We start from the raw sequence: 15,676 nt of genomic DNA on the forward strand, positions 1-15,676 counted from the left end.
AACCATATTCTCATGCCTTATGAATGGGTTCCCCCTACTGGGGGGCCTACTGTAAACACCAGTCCCACACATGACAGTTCACTGTCATTCATACTGAGTATGTGAGCTGGCTTCAGGTTGACACAGTTACATAAGAAAGATTGTTGCGAACACTGTCTCCTTTGTTAACCTCTGCAGCCAGACACCATGTGGGCCTATTTGAAGTACACGCTATTACTATGTTAATCACTGCTGCAGGTCCTCACAAAAGAGCAGGGCGGATCTATGGATCCTTTGTTAGTTAATCAGGCTGGACATGGCAGGGGAAGGTTGACCCTTCCCCTTCCTGGAGATGTCATGGTGCACTCCTGGCTGTCACATTCCAACTAAATATGACAGGGTTGACTTTCGCCTGTAGGCTGTGTCCACCCAGAGTACATGGGTCTATGCATTTGTTGTGGTGTGAGCATAGGAAAATGTCTGTTGATTAATACCATACATTTTCCTGAGGTTGCTCTTCCATCATTCCATTTAATTGCAAATTTCAAACAGCCCATGCAACGCACGCCCACCATGCAGATGGCCGAATCCCTTACACTGAGTGCAGGTGCTCATTGTCCCTCTTGCATGTAAGTGCTCGTTTAATTATACATAAACCAATAGATTGGGCAAACCACCTAAGAGAGTACATGTTATGTTCCGTTCATCACAAGATGTCAAGGGACTGTATTATTGTTAATTGCATGTTGTCAACCACTTATGTAAGGGTTATATAAGGGTTGCTGCACTGCTTGAGGTGAATTGAGGCTCGAGAGATTGCCTCACACCTGTGTGCTCATTTTGCTTACCAATATGGACAGCTTATTCTGCAACACCAGCGAACATTTGTGCCTGTTTTCCAACTCCTCTCCTCCACTGGAGAGCAACGGGAGCCTCTCACTGACTGCCATTGGCAATGGCCCTGTAATCCCATCCATTATCATCGTAGTCCTGCTCTCGGTCTCCAGTGTAACCGCAGTGCTGGGAAACAGTCTGGTGATTGTGGCGTTTATAGTGGACAAACGGCTGAGAACCTACAGCTGCTATTACCTTCTTAATTTGGCAGTTTGTGATTTATTTGTAGGTAAGGTGTATGCATTATTTGTTGATTCTAACATCCCAGTGTTACTCTGTGCAACATTAAACATATAACTGCAGTAAATGAGTGACAGAATCTGTTCTTAGAATGCACAACTGAGTATAGGTTTTCTGTTATCTACACAGGCCTGCATTAAGAATATATTTGGGGTTGACTGTATCTGGTCATAGCAATCCTGTTCAGTACCCTTTTCAGATGGCCTTTCTGGAAACATGTAATACTGGTCTTCAGGCCATGAAAGCATTATAGAATTTTATAAGAACACATCAGTAGTTATATGAAATGTATGCCAGTGGAATACCACTGTGCCAGGAATTGCTCTGTCCTAAAATTGGAATATTGCAAAAGCTCTTACTTTTCTGCCGAGATTCAAGAAGGATGAACTACACTTTCACTGCGTAATTTAAATGCATAGTTGTCATGTTTTACACACATCAATTCGACAGACATTCAAGGTAAGAAAATTAAAGTCAGCTTTTATTATTATAATTATAACTATTATTATTACTGCATTTATTGAGCGCAGACCTAGCTTTGAGTCTGCATGTGTCCTGGCTTCTGGTGGTGCGCTGTCTGCCAGAGATGCTGAGTTTCTCCACGAGATAGCTGGGTGATTTGAGGGCAACTGCCTTATAGATGATGCAGCAATATTTCTGGGTGATACATGAATGCAGTGGGAGCCATTGACGGTCGATGAGGGCTGGGTGATGTGGTTGTTTCTGCACAGACCCTTGATGAGGCGTGCGGCCAAGTGTAGGACACTTCTCAGGGGCACAATGTGGTACGACGAGAGGTCTTTGAGGAGGGCATTGCCCCCATCCAGGTGGGATAGGACCAGTACTCGAACAGTGATTCTAAAGGTGTTCGGAGGGAGGGGTGTTTGTCGATGTGGAACTGGAGGGACTTGGCGCAGGAGGTGAGGTAGTTTATATGTATAGAATCTAGCAATTACACTGTATCCCCAAATAAAAAATGATACAGTTTTCAAAATCAGGGTTTGCCCTGTGACCTTGTATTGACTTTAATATGAACAAGGGACCCTAATGTAACAATATGGACATGAATCACAAAGCATTTTTGAATGGGAAAATCACATTGAAAAATGCTTTGCGAATCAGGCCCTATTGCCCTTCGCTCTGTTTCTATCGCCCCACCCTCCTCTGCCCCATCGGTTAAATGGCTTTTTACCACTCACTCATTCAAATTATAACAATCGCATTGCATCGAACAGTATTTCTCTGACAGGTCATCTCATCTGGTTCAATGGATGGACTCTACAATGCACCAGAATTCCCCCCGCCACGTGTCGGTCAACACTGGCTGACCTTACAGCTATAAATATTGAACACGCATGCACGCTGCTTTCAAGATGCCAACCCAAGCTATGTACATCGCCGCTCCACTGCTCTCGAGCTCGCTCCATGCTTTAAACCATAAAATACATTTAAATAATAAATGAGAACATGTGTTTAAAATCTATTGAGATAATAAATGAACATACATAAAAGTAGCTTTAAAGAAAGGCAGGGAATGACATACAAGTGGCCACGGTTTTACACAGGTATTTCCTGTCACTCGCCCAGAACTGAATGTACTTGAATAGGCACCCTGTATCATGTGAACCGCAACGTGCATATTCACAAAACCTTAACCATTCACCGTCAATAGTCGCTTTCAAAGTGCATCGTGTTCATGAGGCCAGCAACTATCTACCGAATTCGGTAATGAGCAACGCAAACCTTTCCGTGCAACACTAAATGCATGAAGACATGTGAGTGGTCATACACATGGCACTGGTGCCACACAGTTTGGCACTGACTCCAGCCACATGTGCATTAACATCTCACCGACTGTCTAAAACTGAATACTTCAAAACAACTTTTTTCATTTTTGGAGGACCGAGGAGACCCACATCATAATATTTGAATGACTCGCCCTGTAAGCTGTGCAGGTATCTGTAAAAAAAAAAATGTGGAGCTCATGTTTCTATGGTGGAGAGGAGGGGTAGAATGCAACTCGTGGTTCCTGCGCCTTCCTTCCTCACAGCCATATAAATGCCCCAGAAGTTGCACTACCAGGCATTTTCATGCCGGTGCAAATACTGGGGATCTCTATGGAAACCAACGTCTTCATCTGCCAACATAAAGCAGGCGGACTGCATAGAGATCCCTTGTACATGCTGCCTACCATGACGTGTTTACAAATAAATGTTGCATTCCATGGGTGCATGTCATGCAACGACTAATTCAAAATGTAAATGCTGCTGCCATGCGAGCGTGTTAGGAAGAGTTTACTAATTTGCACTGCTGAGTGCACATGTGCAGGGCAAAAGCCATACGCATTTGCAATCCTCTGTTCAAAAAATGACCAAAATGTGGTGGCGGGGAGATGCTTACTTACATGTCTACAAATAAGGGCTCCCTGCCACCAAATTCCACCCAGGGGCAAAATTATTAATGGAAGTCATAAAAGCCTTGTGTAAAGCTTTTATAACTTCCTTTTACGTCATGCCCTATTTCGATTATTTATTATGGTGGAGAGAAGGGGCAGCAGCATTTAATTGGAATTGTAAACACTGCCTACCATGTAAGCATGGCAGGCAGCTTTTACTCATTCTGTCCTGTTCATTTACACTCCGTTGTGCAAATGACTAACATTAAGCAGAGTTATGCAACCTGTGCACGACTACACATAAAGGCTCACTGGCGCCAAATAGCACCCAGGAGAAAAAACAGCTCCTATATCATTGCTGTTTGTAGAGTTGTCACCCATGCAGATTTAGTCCAGACTGACCCTATTTTAAGATCTGTGTTCGGTTGTCCGTTTTACAGTCAATACATTCGGATGTTATCTCTCCTGTGGGTCAGCAGTCTGAGATTAAAGACTCAGAAGCCAGTGGAGTACCAACAATAGCGGTCTCTGTGGTTTCAAGGTATGTGTCAGATTGCCAGGCTGTCAATTGCATTTTTAATTCTGTGATGCTCAATGGTGCTGTAATTTATTACTCTTTTGTTAAATAAGGGCTTCCCATTAGGCAACAATTAAAGCAAAAGGGACATGGGGAAAGTTCCCCTCCAGTTCCCTTTTCATGGGCAAAATTCAAAATCTTCATACATAATGCCAATGTTAGGGACTGATAAGTTTGAGGGCCCATATGCATTTTAAAGCAAACCCCAGACAACAGGTCCCCCCAGCCATTTGGTTTATTTGCGAAAGAATAGGGAAACTGTATATGTACAGAGTTCAGAGAGCTTAAAGTGGATGCCATATCATGCGTTAACAGGGCATCCAAGCCTGCCTCTTTTTTTGTATTCTATCACTTACAGTTCTGCGGTGATAAATGAAAAACATAACTATGAATACATGCAGAGAAATACTTAACACAGGATGTACCACTCACACGTGAATGGCATGGAGGGAAGGACTATACATCTCTGCTTCACAACCACCATATAGACTAAGGAGGCATTTGTGGGAAAGAAGCTGACTGTGGCCAGAGCTCTTCAGCCAATGCGAACCTGCATTTGATATGCAGCACGTACATTTATGAAAAGCTAAACTACAAGTCCCAGAATGCATACTATCATTGAATAAACAGCCAGGCATGGGTGAGAAGCGCCAGCCATGGTATGGGACCACTTCTCTGTACTTAAAACGTTGCTGGAATGCAGCCCCCTCTCAGATATATCTAGATAACCAATTTCGAGTGAGAGTGACATAATTCATAAACTCCAGGCCCACATCAACCTTATAGCCTATTATTTGCAGACCTACATTTCCATTAGGGACATACAACATCCATATTCAGACCCACCAAGACAATGATTCATACAACTGAACATGTTGCAATATAAAAAAGCACATTTTGAGCAGCAAGGTTTTATATAGTGCAGCATTTTTGCTTCAGTTTTCCATTGACTGAAGGGTGATAGAGAGCAGGGCATAAGGGGGCCAGGTTGCAAGAAAGAGGGTGTGTGTGGGGGGCTGTACAAGAGACATATAGGCCCTCATTCCGAGGTTGGTGCTAGTCATGACGCTATTAGCGCCATGACTAGCACCAATACCGGAACCGCCACCGAATTGGTGGTATGGGGACTTACCGGTCCAGTCTGACCTTGGCAGGACCGGTAAGTTCCCATTTGAAAAGCCATTCCCCATTCCCATTTGAGCCCCCATAGGGCTCAATGGGAAGGGGGAAGGCGTCAATAACGGTACCGCAAATTAGGTGCCGTTATTGACCCCGGTATCCCTTTGCGGGTCCCGTAAAACCAGGTGTTAAGGGAAGGACCGGCAAAGGGACCTCAGAAAAGGGCGCAAAGGGATTACCGGCACTGGTGTCATTAGCGCTACCCGGTATCCCTTTGCGCCCACCTTGTAATGAGGGCCATAGTCTTTATTTGCACCATTATTTTGTAGTTTCTGAAATCAAGTTCATAGAGTCACAGATGTCCCCGGCTTGAAAGGACAGTGTTTGTTTTGCTCTTCTTTTTTGTTTATTGTGTGAGACTATTCTATGTCAATATATAATTAATTTTATCAGTATCACTTGTAATTGGGCAAATGTTCCCATTGTATGTACTCCACTTCCCCCAAGAAAATGCACAACCCCACTCACCAACACCCCTCATTCAAAAATACTACATCATGTCTTACTCTCCCAAACCACTCCCTCTGCTGGTCATGTGCATACTTACTTGCTCTGTCACACTGCTAAGCCACAACTCACCCTTCTCAGTCCCTTCAACTTCCCACGTGTTCTCATCTCACACCTCATCCTCATGCAGTCTACAGTTCTTCATACTTTCTTCATACTTTCTCACTCCTCCTCCACCTCACACCTTTCCTTCCAGTCTATTGTACTCTTCACCCATCCTTACTCAACATTTTTCAGATTGCTCCCTATCTCGGGGCCACCACTCCCTCTCTTTCTGGTAAATCACTGCTTCTCTGGGCCACCGCTTGCTCTCTGGCCCACCGCATGCTCTTTGATTTCTTGCCCACCGCTCCCATCTCATCTGACAAAATGAATACAAAAGAGCCAGCTTAATGCTAAATGTGGCTAAACCAGCTTGCTTGTATAACATTCATTTGGCATGCCAATAATGGCAGCAGACAATTCTGTAATTGGTGTGCACTTATACAATGGTTAAAGAATCACTCTCCCCTTTTCCCCGTGAGAATCTTTTGTAATGTTGGCTTAGTGGGTTATTGTGCCTGCTGCAGTGATTTATGTGAAACCTGCAGCTAGAGTGCTGCTGCACGTTCTGAACCCACTGAGCTACAGCTGCTTTTAAAACTAAGAACATTTTCAGAAATTAATTGATCAGTGTCATCATTTTATCTGGCAAGGTGGTCAAGTGGGTTAATGTACATCTAGTTAAAATGCAACAGCTTGACAGTCGCTGGATCCAATTTTGTCAGAACCAGATCAGATTTTGATATTTTCTAGGTCAACAAATATATGGAATGTAATTTAGTGAAATGTCATGTTTGCCTTACATAATTATTTCTTGTAATAATGCGGACTAAAGCAATACAACCAGAGGGGTTCTATTACCGGTCTCGTAATGCCACAGGGTGTCGGTTACAAACCTGAGCGAAGCGAGTGCTTTAACACAAGCCCCGGGGCATTAGCAGACCAGTAATGCCCCCCCAAAGGTTCTATTGCTATTAGTATCCCAGCACATTGTACCGGGGTACTATTAGCATTTTTTCTCGAGTTGAGAAACGGCCAGGAAACCGTTACACAACTTGAGAAAAAAGAAAAAATGGCCGCCATGGATCATGGAGAAGGGACAACATGTAGTTCCTTCTCCCTTTCTATGACGGCAATGAAAAAGATATTTAAAAAAGTAAACAATGAAAATGGGCGCCATGGAACCGAGCGAAGGGACTTTAAACATATTCCCTGTCTCACTTGCATGGTGGCCAGATGGAGAAAGGAAAGGATCTTCGAGGGACGCAGTGCGCAGAAAGGGAGAAGATACGTTTTTGTTGGGCTGGTAATGACCATGTCGGGGCAAATCAGATCGATTGTTACAATCAGATTGTCCCTCACTGGGTACTAATGCCTTTTAAAAACAAATACATGTGCATTAAAAAAATAACTGCAAGCAGGAGGTTTTTTCTTTTCTCTGGCTATTGTACTACAGTTTTCAAATGCACACAAGCGGTGTGTCAAGGGGCAGAACTTCTACATTGTGGGTGGGGCTTCCAGTCTGGGTTTTGCTTCCAACAAAGGTGGCAACCCTGGCTGTATGTCTGCACTCATTGTTTAAACCATTTAAACTTATGGTATTTCACTAATGTAATTTTGCATTTCATTTCAGATCTTGATTGCAAACAAACCATAAAAATATCCAACCAGTGTACAAATGACATTTCGACGGTCTTCTGACCATTCCTATAGACGTGGCATTTGTTTTTCATTCAGATGTGTCTTAAAATCATGCACACGCATTGGGAAGCGATGTTAGGGGAGATACACGTGCCCATGGGGTCGGCTTAATAAAGTCCAGGTATGTGTCTGGAGCAGCCATCATGAGGTGAATCAAGCACACTCAGGGTCCATGAAGCACTTCTAGAAGGCAGCCGCGGTGCTTGGGAAAAGCACAACACATTCAGCTGAAGGGCGAGAGCGCAGGCCACTCTCTTACATCTGATGCAGGGTGCACCTTCCCTGAAGATGAAAGCTGGTCGCGTCCTTGTTGTCCCACACAGAGCGCATCTCTAAGGCCTGGGTGCCTGTGTGCATGCTTTGCTAATGTAGCAATAAGGATGCCTTCAGTTGCATGGGGGCAATGCAAGGCAAAAACAGGGGGGGCACAATATCACTAATGAAGCTACTGAAAGCCAAATCACTGAGTAATTATGTTGTTTGAAGTTATTATTACTTTTTTAACAAATTGTGACAGCCAGTGAATTTCACACTTAATTTCAAGAACAAAGACACCACGCACGCGCAGCCATCATGTAACTCCAATTGCAGTTTCCGTTTGGGTATGGGGCAAAGGAATAAACGAGTATTACATAATAATCTACACATTTAAGTTGTACACCTTGAGGTGATTCAGGTTGCAGAACTGTGCGCTACAACTTCACTCGTGCAAAAATTCAATAATTGACGACTGAAATGTTTTAATCAAAATGGCCCTGGACAGTCCCATACACTCACATTAGAAAGCAATAGAATATCACGTAGAAAAGCGTGATAGACATGGAATGCTAAATCTAGACTCAAGCACCACACCCCTGCAGAGATGTTCTTCCATTTCTCTTGATATGTGGGGCCTCATTACGACCCAGGCGGTAAGTTACCGCCTGGGCCGTGACTTTACCACCATGGCGTAAACTACGTTTACGCCATGGTGGTTGGCGGACTTACCGCCCCATTCTGAGGTTGGCGGGGCGGTAAGTCCCCAATCCACATTTACCCTTCCCCATTCCCATTTTTGCCCCATAGGGCATAATGGGAGTGGGGAAGGCGTTAATTACGCCACCGTAAATTACAGTGGCGTAATTAACTCCATGGTCCCTTAGCGCCATGGATTTTAACACCTGGGGCCTCATTACGACTCAGGCGGTAAGGGTTTTACGGCGGCGTTAACAGCGCCGACCCTTACCGCCTGAGTACGAGGTCCCTTAGCGCCATGGCGGACTTAACATCTGCTTTTAGCAGGTGTTAAAATCCATGGCGCTAAGGGACCATGGAGTTAATTACGCCACTGTAATTTACGGTGGCGTAATTAACGCCTTCCCCACTCCCATTATGCCCTATGGGGCAAAAATGGGAATGGGGAAGGGTAAATGGGGATTGGGGACTTACCGCCCCGCCAACCTCGGAATGGGGCGGTAAGTCCGCCAACCACCATGGCGTAAACATAGTTTACGCCATGGTGGTAAAGTCACGGCCCAGGCGGTAACTTACCGCCTGGGTCGTAATGAGGCCCCTGCTAAAAGCAGGTGTTAAGTCCGCCATGGCGCTAAGGGACCTTGTACTCAGGCGGTAAGGGTCGGCGCTGTTAACGCCACCGTAAAACCCTTACCGCCTGAGTCGTAATGAGGCCCATGGTCTCCCTAAAATATCCAGGGAGAGTGTGGCTCGGTAGAGAAAGAGGCAGTGGTAAATATATGAGAATAGGCAAGAATTAAACTGCGCCATGAAAAAAAAGAGCAGGCGATAAAATCAAACACTCTGCCATGTGCAAGAAAGTCAGAATGTGCAATGGGCCAATGTAATCTTGGACTGTCTAAATAAGGTAGAGTGATGAATATATCTGGGCTTGGCAGAAATCGGCATTGCCAGCTTATATCCCAGGGCAAATAAACAGCAACCAAAGGTGCACAATTCAGAACAGACACAGGGGTGACCACTCAGGTAAATTCTGCACCAAAACGGAAAGTGATGTGCGAAAAGAAGAACAATTTGAGAAATTTATCAATTAATATTATTATTATTGTGACTGTATTTACTGAGTGTGGACTCAGCTTCGAGAAGCAATGGAGCGCTTTACAGAGGTGTACAACATTACAGATATACAGCGGGAGGGGGGGTAAGATACAGACGGGGACAGAGGAGGTGCACAACTGTACCGGGGGTGGGACCAGAGGGGCAATGTGATGGCCTAGGTGTTGAGGAGGAGAGACAGCTTGAAGGGGTGGGTCTTGAGTTATTTTATGAATTGTAGGAGCGTGAGTGCGAGTCTAATGCCTGATGCCCAAATCCAAAAGGACAATCTTGGTTTATGAGGGGGAAGGGAGGAGGTGGGGGTGATCACATGTTTACCCTTCTTTGCTTGCACATAGAATGTGATAGTGACCTAGGGAACAGGGATTGGCCTTGTTATGTTTTGCACTGCATACCACTGCTGCAGTCCTCAAGGACACCGTGCCCTTATGGCCATACACGTTTGTTCTGTTCTTACCACCCACTCAAATGGGCCACTCCAAAGGACCAGGATAAGTTCTGAATAAATGCATTGCTAGGTTAACCATTGTGCTGTTCTTTAAGACGTGTTTCTTTTACCTTTTTTAGTCCTCTGTTTCAAAGGCTTAAAACCGTGCTAAACAAATATACGTATCGATCTCAAAAATCACCGCATTTTATATGCATTTAAATACATAATACCACAATCTTGGAAAATGTTTAGGTTGCAGATCTTATATGTTATGTAATGCACATGGTCTTGTATAGCACCCTTGCGCCACTTTTGGTGATCTTGTTGCATGTGGTACTGTAGGAAAAATGGCGAGTGGGGTTCATTAGTGGGACAATGGATGAAGCAAATGTGAAACATGTAACCTTGATGCGTGCAGGCCGTATGTACCTGAGTTTCTGTGTGGCAATTTAATTCCTATCGGTTTGATATATACATTTGGCAGTATGTTATCTATAGGGAAGAGCTCATGATCTGATATACTACAGCACTTTGGTCTGGTTAGCTGCTGATGTGGGATAGTGCCATAGGGATAAAGAGGAGAACTTAGTTTTGGTTCTGTTAATGTTGATGTGATAATGGCTAGACCTGGGTACGGGGATTGTATGTGTAGTGCAAGATGAGAGAAGACCTTAGAGGGGAGATGGTTAGTCAGTGGAAGGGGGTATGCTTTACAACAAGACAACACATACTGCATCCCTGTACCCCTACCTCTGGCCATTTGTAAACAGGTCTGATTTCTGTAGCTCACAATGCCATCTGTCAATCTCACTTCTCTCTTTCTCTCTCTCTCTCTCTCTCTCTCTCTCTCTCTCTCTCTCTCTCTATATCTATCTCTCTCACTCTCTCTCTTTCTCTCTCTCTCTCTCTCTCTCTCGCTTTGTTGAAGGGAGCAAAGTGATAGAGGGGCAGAACAAGAGAACAAGAAGCAGGACTGTGCAGTAGTCCGGTTTGCTGAGCACAAGAATAGAGATACGTGTTTTAGTTGAATGATGGGTTAAATGGGCAAATTTTCCTTACGTCTGGCTGCCGAGACCATAGGGGACTGGAAGACTTTCAAGTTGCTGTCAAAGATAACGCCAAGGTTGTGAGCCAGGCAAAGGACTGAGGAGGGCTGGAGGAGCAAGTTTCTCAACAATGTGTGGGGATAATATGTTCATTGGAGAGCAGGATATGTTGACAGAGTAACAGATGAGTAGAAGTTCAGTTAAGGAGGTGGGGGAGAAGTGGGACGAAAAGGAGACATTTTGGGAAATGGGTTGGGACGAGAGAATAAGGACAGAGGTGGTAGCGATAGAAGGTTGGCCAGTAGACTATGCAGTAGACTATGCAGGCCACTGTTAGGACAGTTTTTCTGAAGTCCAACTAAGGGCTTAGTAAAAGCATTCAACTGAGATAGTACAAGACTCCACTCTCAGTATAAGGCTGTGCCACCTCAGTGTATGGTAGCATAGACAGAGCAGCCAGGCTTATCTTAGGAAGGAGAGAGGGCTGTAGAACAGATTAGTCTTGGGTAAATAATTACTATCAAAGATCATATAAAAACATTATAAAAACACAACACTATGCTTTAAAGTACACAGACCAAAGCATAGACCTTATTTAGAAAACTAACAGTAGCCTAGGTAAGACAAAACTTTTTCATACACATTCAGTATAGTTCACACCTTGTCTTGGTGAGTAAAAAACAATATTTACTAGTAGTAGTAGTAGTAGAATCTAGCAGTTGTACAGTGACACTCAAACAAATTACATATTAAATCAACTGGACAATATACTCTTCTGAATAGTGCAACACTTATTCTAGGAACAGTAACACCCTACAAGTCTGATTCAGGATAGCACAGTTATTCTAGGGGAGTTGGACCATGGGTGTAATATACAATTACACTTACTTTTCAGCTCACTGGAACACAGTCTAAGATCACTGTTGGGGAGAATTCTCCAGAATGGCTAATTCCCCTTACCTACTGAGCCCCTCAGAAGCTTTGCTGGATTTCTAGGATTTTCTTTTTTACCTGGTAAGAGTGTGGGCCTTTTTTCCCACTCTTACACGCGTTTTGCTCTGTGTGTTTAACATGTTTGTGTTCATAGTCTGTGGAGCCTCACCTACTCCATAGTCATCATCTTTTACTGTGTGTTACACAGCACCTTCAGTGCAGTGACACAGGGATGTCTTTTTAGACTTCTCGACTCAGACTCCATTTTCTGGGACTGACTACTGTCTCCCAGGACATATGAAGTTGCCATTGACTTTATTAGTCTTTTTAAAACCACAGACCCAGTACAAACTATCTCACATAGAGTACTGAAAAGGGTTAATAGTTATCCCTTTTTGTTTCCTCTCATGGAACATTGTTTAATTCCCTTTTCATTAATACTTGGCTGGTGGCAGTGGTATCTACGCTATTTTTCCTATTGTGGATATTTTAAATAGCTTTGGTATTGTTTTAGGCTATCTTATTAGCCTCAAACTTAAATCAGCTGGACCACATTAACTTTTATTTGGTTCTGGTTGGGTTTATTTGCCATTTCTTTTTGTAAAGGTCTTTCTCGTGCGTTACTCTGCATGCCAAACCAGGTTTGGTCCCTTTGTTCGCCAACCTTTGGCGGGCTTCTGCACAGAAGCCCTCCTTAGGTGCCTGAAAGTCTTTGTATGCAGGATGTGAGGGAGGGGTTTTAGGACCCCTGCCGTGGGTTCCCTTGGTAACCCAAGTTGCACTCCTGTTTGATTGGCTACGTGACTGTCCCTCCAGGACAGCCACCCTGCTGTGTGATTGACAGCCAGACTGTGTGAATGGGGGAAAATTGCATAAAAAGCAGGTCTCTGGGACTAAGAAGGCAGAGTCGCCACTGGATGGAGAGAACCGAAGAGAAGCTAACAGAAGAGGACCTCTACCACGACGGAACCTCCTGGTGAAGCCCTGCTGCGGGTCCAAATCTTCAAACCTCGACGACAGGGAAGATCTGCTAGGAATCTTCTCCCCTTGAGCTGGTGGGATCAACCAGTTTGCCAAACTGCAAGCCAGGACTCCCTCCTCTGGTCGAATTTGCTGTGCACAGCTACTGTGAACCGGATAGCCAGGAGGACCGGACCCTGCTTGGGTTTTAAGGAGAGCACCTTTTATTCGTCGTTTTGCTCCGCTGCTGGTTTCTTCCCTAGGCAGTGCAGGACCCTCCAGTCTTCCTCCTCCCAGTCAATCCGACAGTCGCTTCAGGAACCGGGAGCCTGCAGGACCTGCCAGGAATGTCTGCCTCAGCTACAGCATTCTTCTGCTCTAAAAATACTGTGTTAACCCGGTTGTTTGTTTCGTCCAACCGCGGTGAAAGTTTTTGAAATCTTTCACCAATCCGAGGGTTTGTCCTTCTCTATTCTTTAAAGTAACTTTTCATCCGACCAACTTCATTCTGAACTCTTGGCAAAAACTTAACCGCAAACTACCCTGAACTGTGTGATCCTCTGCAAAGACTTTGGTCCATTGACTATGGCCCAGGACCCTTGATTTGATTCCCTCGCTGTAGTTCCATTTTCTAGATTGCCCTGCTTACTTACTTGTTGGTGCTGCTCAACTGTTGTCTAAATGTGTCTTTCTCTGCCTTTTAAATTACTGGAGTGCCATTTTGCTCACACTTCATTTTGAGCCCAACTTGTCCAGAATCTATTGGGTGTGGTGTAGTGTATTAAGATTGTGATTTTTCAACTGCTTAATAATAGTGAAACGTTTTATAACTGATGTGTAAATAAATGTATATTCATTTGCTCAAAAACCTTGAGTCAGTGTTTGTTTGAATCATAGTAATTGCTGTCCTTTGTGTAACTATTGATACTGCTCACTTTAGTCTAGAGATAAGTCTGGCTGCTCAGCCATCGCAACCACTTTACTGTGTAGCACAGGCTTGTACCAAAGGTGATTTTGTACTGTCACTTGTAGTCTTAATAGTGTGTGGTGTTCCCAAAGGGTACTGCACATAATTCTGCCTAACAATCAATAAGAAAATGTGGCACTAATTGAGGATTGCACCACACATACCAAGGTTAGCTACACCTAATGAACACTTCTCAAGAATAACGCATAACTATTCTAGGGAGGTAAACACTATTTACTTTTTAAATGATCTACTAGCAAATTAAGGATCAGCATAACCTAAGGCAGACTTATTCTGTACAGGCTAACAGCAAGTCAGGGGAAGCAAGACCCGATTGGGGACACTCATATATTTATAACCTAACAGGTATAGTACAGTGGAACCAACAGCATTACTTTTGGGAAGAGGGAGACCCAATTCACAGGTGAGTAAATTAACCTTCTATCTACGTTCTGTTAGAATGGTGAGACAATTTCTAAAAAAGTAAGACTTTGATTACAATTATTCAGAATGGCACACAGCTATTCCAGGTAGGTATAACCTATATATACTTTTCAGAATGGCAGAACATACCTAAGGTAAATAATAACTATACATATAATTTTACAAGTGGCAGAACACTTTCAATTTAAGTAAGAACATGTGTAACTGTTCACTCTCAGAGTTACAGTTACCACCTAAGTATTTAAAAAGTAAGTAACATTGCAACAATGGTTTTACTTTTCAAGGCAGACCCCTTAAAGTATCCAGCCCTTCCCAGGTATATGACATGAGTACTCTCAAAGGCAGAAGAGGGGCCCTAGTGGTCTAGAAGCCAGCTGTAGTCAGGGTGAGATAGGACTCAGTTGTAGGCAAAGTCAGAAATCCAGAGGAAGACTGTTCAAACAAGTAAGCATTCTACTTAGTTAATTGAGGGTTCAGGGACTTCAGAGAAGACACCCTAGGATGATTCCAGCAGGGTACTTGGTAAACTGGATGAGAGGACTCTCAATCACGGAAAACACCCCAAAGCTACGCAGGAATCAATACCCAAGCCACCACAGAAGGTCTCCCAGATCTGCAGCCAAAAACCTGCTCACTGGATTCCTTGTCATTAAGGCTGAAGATAGCACCCTGGAAGAACATTTGAAGCAAGGATCAACAGGGAAGGATCCAGGCAAGAGTTTCTTCATAGCTGGATGTGGTGCTGTGGTTTTGGCGCCCTTTTCAGGAGCCAGAAGAAGACTGAATATTGCTGGTCGGATTCCCATTGTTTACAAGGTCCAGTACTCAGGTGAGGGGACATTTCAGACTAATTTCAGCAAGATTCAGATTTTTGGAATACCATGCACTGCACAATGGCTTGAGGTCCCAAGGTGTTGGGGTATTGCAGCCCCGCAAGATCACAGAATGATGTGCGATCGCTCCAAATGCAGGTCTTCTTGAGCCTAGTGGGTGCCACCAGGGTGTGTTTTGTCCCCTGGTTGATTGGAAGGAAGGGTAAGAGCAGGCTCCGTTCACACAGCAGGCTCTCCAGTCACTGGAATTTGTCACACCCGTGTTTTCTTCATCATCATCTTTGTTTTTGGTTCCAATGGTTGACTACCTCTTCAGCTTCCAGGATCCGACTTTTATGCCAGAACCCAGCAAATCAAACAGCTATAAAACATTCAAACTTGGGGGGTCAGCAGTCCTTTCAGGGCAGCCAGCCTCCCAGGTTAAACTGGATTCTCGCAGTCAGGCTAGAAAGAGCTTTCGACTCCTCCCTTGCTTCCTG

At 44.2% G+C, this 15,676-nt stretch overlaps 1 protein-coding gene across 1 annotated transcript in view; it reads left to right on the top strand.

Annotated features, from left to right (window-relative positions):
- Window positions 1-831: 831 nt before the first annotated feature.
- The window catches only part of LOC138498274 (histamine H3 receptor-like), a 359,313-nt gene continuing 344,468 nt past the window's right edge, over window positions 832-15,676 (top strand). The window contains exon 1 of the mRNA XM_069622112.1: window positions 832-1,102. Coding sequence (XP_069478213.1) covers window positions 832-1,102 — 271 coding nt within the window. The remainder of the gene's footprint in view (window positions 1,103-15,676) is intronic.

The sequence above is a fragment of the Ambystoma mexicanum genome, chromosome 5q, assembly GCF_040938575.1.
Source record: "Ambystoma mexicanum isolate Mex_15411 chromosome 5q, UKY_AmexF1_1, whole genome shotgun sequence".
Taxonomy (NCBI): domain Eukaryota; kingdom Metazoa; phylum Chordata; class Amphibia; order Caudata; family Ambystomatidae; genus Ambystoma; species Ambystoma mexicanum.